The sequence below is a fragment of the Scophthalmus maximus genome, chromosome 10, assembly GCF_022379125.1.
Source record: "Scophthalmus maximus strain ysfricsl-2021 chromosome 10, ASM2237912v1, whole genome shotgun sequence".
In the NCBI taxonomy this organism is placed as follows: Eukaryota; Metazoa; Chordata; class Actinopteri; order Pleuronectiformes; family Scophthalmidae; genus Scophthalmus; species Scophthalmus maximus.
In genome coordinates, this window is record NC_061524.1 from 24452492 (window position 1) to 24458516 (window position 6025).

General features: G+C 39.5%; 1 protein-coding gene across 1 annotated transcript; it reads right to left on the reverse strand.

Annotated features, from left to right (window-relative positions):
• Nucleotides 1-1733: 1733 nt before the first annotated feature.
• On the reverse strand, nt 1734-5035 carry LOC118283755 (amine sulfotransferase). The gene is made up of 7 exons (XM_035606075.1): nt 4937-5035; nt 4296-4454; nt 3130-3338; nt 2867-2993; nt 2680-2774; nt 2270-2444; nt 1734-2115 (listed from the first exon to the last, which is right to left on the reverse strand). Exons 2-7 carry the CDS (start codon nt 4447-4449, stop codon nt 1997-1999), a joined length of 879 nt encoding a protein of 292 aa, XP_035461968.1. The 5' UTR covers nt 4450-4454; nt 4937-5035; the 3' UTR covers nt 1734-1996.
• Nucleotides 5036-6025: the final 990 nt, after the last annotated feature.

Here is a 6025-nt window from a genome sequence, read left to right on the forward strand (position 1 = left end):
AATAGGCTCTGAAAGCTGCTAAAATGTCATCCAAAGTCTCTTTTTCATTATGGTTGATGTTTACGAGTTGTACACCTCAAGTGCCTCCTCTTCCAGTGCGTGCAGTAAGATGGCTACTTTTATCTTTTCCTCCTTACCGTCTGCACCACTCGCGGTCATGTAGATTTGGAAGCGCTGTTCCCATCGTCACCAGTTTTCTCCCAAATTGCCGGTGAGTATCAATGGAGATGGAAGTCTGAATTGATCCATCCTCTTTGTGCATCTCCCGCTCTTTGAGGAACGCACCTGTTAGCTTAATGTCGAGCTGGCAAAACTCTGTGTCTGTTTACATTGGCAAGATGACGAACTCCACCAACTTCTGACTCCATGTATTAACTTTATATGTCCCGATGACTGACCGGATGTCTTGGAGGGTAATTACATATACAGAGACTTGATTTTAACTCCATATGATAGACTTAATTAACATTACTGTTCCACTTCAGTGTTACATGCATGTCCGTTGCATCGGGACTCGTCACACATATCACTCCGGGATTGGGGCATTTGCATAGGTCTACCGCTCGGGTAATGCCCTGCCACCTGAAACCCCAGATAATGCCCTGCCACCTGGACCCCCAGATAATGCCCTGCCACTTGAAACCCCAGATAATGCCCTGCAGCCTGGCCCCTCAGATAATGCCCTGTAGCCTGGACCCTTAAGTAATGATGGAGATAGAAAACATGAAAAGCCCATCCTGACGACAATATTGCTGTCAATCATTGTGCAGTTCACCCTTGATGCAGACATGTCAATGCTGGGGACATTCAATCAAGTTTCTAAACTGTTTCGAGACCTTGCATCACATCCCATCCTCAAATCTACCTCAGGGAATCTTTCACTGAAAACCTTGACTTGGATAAAAGCAATGACAGTGCTGTTGGTATGATGAGGCTCTACAAATCTGCTGAACCTGGTAGTGGTCTTTGCAATGAAACTAAGAGAGCTATTCAGCAACAACAACAAATGGATGATGGCCTGGCTCCTGCTTTCATATGTAGGCTATGGTCAATATAAGATAAAGGACATCTTTTGGAAAAGAGAATGATAGCCCCACTGATATTTTCTTGGGTAAATAAGTGTTTGTAGTTTAAATGTATTTTGAACTAAGTAGTAATTCCATGCAATATTTAAGTTGTAAATATTTTCCAGATAGTGTTGTTTATTATTATTTCTAACATGTAAGCCTAAGCTGGTTTGAAATAATGAAAGTAAAATAAATGTTCATCCAAGTTGTTGACCAGCAGTTTGTCATAAGACGTTGAAAGAGTAAAGAATTTGAAATAATGTACTGTTCCATATTGGTCTTTGTGCAACCAGTCTTTTTTCCGTACAAAATTTTCTCCGGGTTCTCCAGCTTCCTCCCACAGTCCAAAGACATGCAGAATGGGGTTAGGTTCATTGAAGACTCTAAATTGACCGTAGGTGTGAATGTGAGAGTGAATGGTTCTCCGTCTCTGTATGTGGCCCTGTGATAGGCTGGCGACCTGTCCAGGGTGTACCCCGCCTCTCGCCCAATGTTAGCTGGGATTGGCTCCAGCGCCCCCCCGGGACCCTTAAATGGATAAAGCGGTAGACGATGAATGAATCCATTTTTGGATGGTAATTACATAATGCACCATATTTTTACATTTTCATAAATTTTGGAAGAACCACCGCATTATGAAATAATTTATTACAAAATGCTTAGAAATTTATTACATATTGCGGGTTTATTATGTGAAAATGTATTACATTTTGACATTTTATGACATAATGATTTGTTATTACATAATGCAATGTTACACACCCTAACCATCACCCTTACATTAACAAGAGCATTAACCATCCGATGGTAAAGCCCACAATGCTCTAATGTGAAAAAAGTAGTTGTGGTGAACCTCCTGTCACAAGGCAAGAAGAGCACTTAGTTTGTTGCACAACATAGTTTGTTGTGAATTCTGAATTTGATGGGGGCTACTGATTGATCTCCCAGGTTAAGGGCAGAGGAAAGTTGCTCATCTTGTATTTGAGGACTTCGTCAAAACGTTCATTCTGAGCCACTGTGAAGTAATTCTTCCAGTCACCCGCCACCCCTGTTCAGACACAAAAAGTCAGAGATGTGCTACTGGTTTGTGCTTGTTCTTCTACACCGTAGAATTTTTTCACACCATGGAAAATTACTACATGTTTGTCTGTAAACATAGTGGAAAAAAAGGTAACCCAGACGACATCACTGTGGAAACAAACCTTTGCGCATGGTTTCTCCAAGGTAGCGGCCTTTTTCGACTAAATCCTTGTAGTTTGCATTGGGGTTGGTCTTCATGCTTTTGAAGGTGGACATCTTCACAACATGATCAATGGTGTCATCCATCAAATCTTTTCCAAGGAAAGCACATAACTTCACAACTTCCCCTCTGAGGTCCTATCAATCACACATGTTTGAAACTTGTCTTATTCGCAGCATTCATATCACAGAAAGCCCTCAATCTAAAATCTGCAGGAAGCATTCCAAAGTTTGATATCAAATCAAAATTCAAAAAATATGTCTGCCAGAACATGTGCATTGGTTCATAAGGCTTTTTCACATTTAAATAAATAGTGATTTGTTAACTTAAATTTGATGTATAAACATGCATTTGCCAAAATAAGATTCCAACCTTCAACATATTCTCATACTGCACAAAATGGATATTTAGTTGTTTGTGTACTGCGTAATACTCTCGCACATGATCGAACCATGATCCCATGTAAACTGTTGAAGACAAAATAAGACAAAAATGTATTGTGAAGCAGATAATCTGTTAATTTCACAATATAGTGTGTGTCTAAACTATCTGAACCCACCTTTACCATCCAGGAACTGCTGAAAGAAATCCTCAAAGCTCGTCGGTGTTTCCAACAAGACCCAACTGTGTGCAAAGTGATATAAGGACACCAGGACATCCTTCGGGTTCCTCCAAACATACACAGCCTAAAGATAAATCTTTTTTAGTATGATTAAAGTTGGTTTCAGTGTTTTTTTACAAAGTTCAACAGACATTGGCTTTCTTTGTGAAGTTGCTAACAAATAAACGCTCAGACAATTTATTCAGGACTGGCATAAATACCTTGATTTGCTTTGCTTTCACTCCAAGTGGCAACATGTCAGGGGGGAGGTGTGTGCCAAAGATCCGAGGATCTGGCCTTTCTCTGAGAGGGTTGTCTGCAGATCTTTCCTCCAGCCAAGGAACTCGTAGCCTATTGCTGACATCTTCTGCCTGCTCAGGGTGAGCAGCATCCATGATCTGCACCAGGATCTGTTGCATCCATGCTGTGCCTGCAGAATAAAATAAAATAGATAGGACCATGGAGATGGACCCAAATGCACCCAGGTAGCACTTAACCATTTTCTGTTACCATAGCCCTGCTTATAAATTGGGAGGAAATTAAAAACACATGGACAGTATAATAAAACAACAGTATAAATGTGGACAGCTGTGGCTCAGGAGGAGGAGAGGGTCATCCATTAACCAGAAGGTTGGTAGCTTGATCCCAGCCCCCTCCAGTCTTCGAGCAGAAGTGTCCTTGGGCAAGACAATAAACCTTAAAATTGCCCCTGACAACTGTGCATGAAAGAATGTGGTAGAAAATGTACTGTATATATCAGTGCTGTGTGAATGTGACTTGTGACTGTAAAGTGCCTCAGGTGGTCGATAAGACCAGACAGATGCTATGTAAATGCAGTCCATTTACCATTTAGCACCACAAACTAAATTGTCCAAAATAATTATGAAGTTGAATTAACACTTTTCTGAAAACAGCTCCAAACTGAACATTATAATCTTCAAGTGGGTAGGATTTATGGCAGATCTGTTACATGAGACTGCATTAGGCTAAGCTGTACCTGATTAACTCAGGAAAATATAATACATTTTGTCATTTCATTATGGGGGTTTAGAGGTGTAATTAGTCCGTAAACATACAAAACAACAACATTTTGCTTCTCTAGTAAACTTGACTTTCTTCAGCTCAAAAATATAATTATTGTTGCACGTTTTAGTCGATTTAATGCGAAATATATTTTATCCAAAGGTGAAGTTTCTATAGGGGACGGGGAGGAATGTAGTCCTCATGGGATTATTTTTTTGAGTGACTCACTTAATCTCTTCTGACAGGTCGTTCACATGAATTAAAAAAGCTGGAACAGCTAAGGCTTGACATTTTTGCCTGTTATCAGTTACATAAAGTTATTGTAGGTGATGATCTTTGATAAAAATCAATGGAAGCATATGACCTGACTTGGGGTACGATATGAGGAAGACATCAGTTGAACGGATCTCAAAATACTGGAGAGCATCAAGGTCCTCTGGTTGCATTTTGTCCTTGACCAGAAAGTTACTCCCTTTGTGCTTGAACAGGTAAGGGCTCACTAAGTCCAGAGAATCCATGGTTGCTAAAATCAAAAGAAAATCAATGAGATTCATGACATCGTGCATTTTTTGTTTTATCCCTTGGCTTTACCTGGTCAAAAGCTAAGGTAGCTGCAGCTGTGAGTCAGACTCAGTCGTATAAATTGTACTACGTGTAGAGACTTGATTCCCAGATGGCTATTAGATGACAGATGCACAAAATGTTGTTGTCTTAGATTTAACCTTCAAGCAAAAATATTTGGAGTGTCGGCTCTTGACAGATGCAATTGAATGCAATGAATATAACCAAATGATCAGTTTACATTACAACTTTTTATGCATAAAAACGTTTAAAATGCCATATCAAAACAACGTTAAAAGTTCAAATATTCACATTTCTCTGCCTTGTATCTTGTCAAAGTAAAATAACTTTAAATCCGATTACCTTAGTCATTTGGAGCCTGCATCAAAATAGTATATTAGGAATAACATTTGTGCGTGAAGTATACATTATTTTCCTACTTACTTCTCGACAGCAGTTCAACTTGCAACACAATGTGCTACAGCACAGGCAAACAGCAGAGTAAGACTCCAGCCTTACCTCCGCTTCATGCCCGTGTTTTACATAAATGCTTCGAGCATGAATAAAGAATAGTTGGCTGCGTGACAAGAATTCGTCACAGAGAGTCTTCCAAATGAGCAATGAAGTTTGAAAAGTGTTGGTTTCACAGACATCTTAAAATCCCCGCTTCCACATTTTGGGCATACCCAAATGAAAAGCTAATGGGACTAAAACACAACCAAATTAATTAAATTTTTTCTCTCCTTTTTTGGTCCTCACTAATAACAAAACATATTAAATAATACAAGGGACGGACAGAAGTGCAACAGATGTTGTAACAGAGCACATCAAATAAATAGCATTATTTAAACACTTTTACAATTGTAATGATTCAGGTATGGCCAGTAATCTATCTAAAAAATCTAGTTATGATCCTAATCCAAAACTTCAACACAATCCAGGATGTGGCCGCAGGCATGATCCTGAACCTGCAACGATAACACACAAGGGCTCCAGGGCAGGAGTCAAGTCAGTAACATGTATTAATCGGACATTCGTGTGATGAAGAGCAAGAGGAGGAAATAGAAGCTTCAATTCAATTTTATTTGTATATCACAACATACATTGTCTCAAGGCACTTTAAATAGTGCCTTGAGACATACAGAATAAATCAACGTGTTGATCAGTTATCAGATCATTCACTAACAAAGATTTAGATGGGAGTGACCTAATATTAAATAATCCACATTTTATGGTTCTATGTCTAAGTCTATAGCAGCATAATTAAGAACTGGTCCAAGGCAGAATTTGAATCAGCTCTAACTTCTTTAAGAGTTCCAATGGATGTGGAAAGGATGTCTTCCTCTCGGACTAATGCTTGGGGATGAGTCCACAGGACATGAGCTTCATAGCTGAAGGCTTTGGCTCCCACTCTACTTTTGGGACCATAAGTAAGCATATATGGTGCAATGAGTTCTAGAAGGTAGGATGGTGCCAGTCCATTAAGGGCTTTATAGGTGAAGAGGACACTTTTGAATTATATTCTAAGTGCTT

Coding starts and splice junctions, on each gene's coding strand:
- LOC118283755 (XM_035606075.1), bottom strand. CDS start 4,449: ATGGATTCTCTGGACTTAGTGAGCCCTTACCTGTTCAAGCACAAAGGG. Junction 2,445..2,679: donor AGTATGAGAATATGTTGAAG/GTTGGAATCTTA, acceptor TGTGATTGATAG/GACCTCAGAGGGGAAGTTGT. Junction 2,116..2,269: donor TGGAGAAACCATGCGCAAAG/GTTTGTTTCCAC, acceptor GTGTCTGAACAG/GGGTGGCGGGTGACTGGAAG.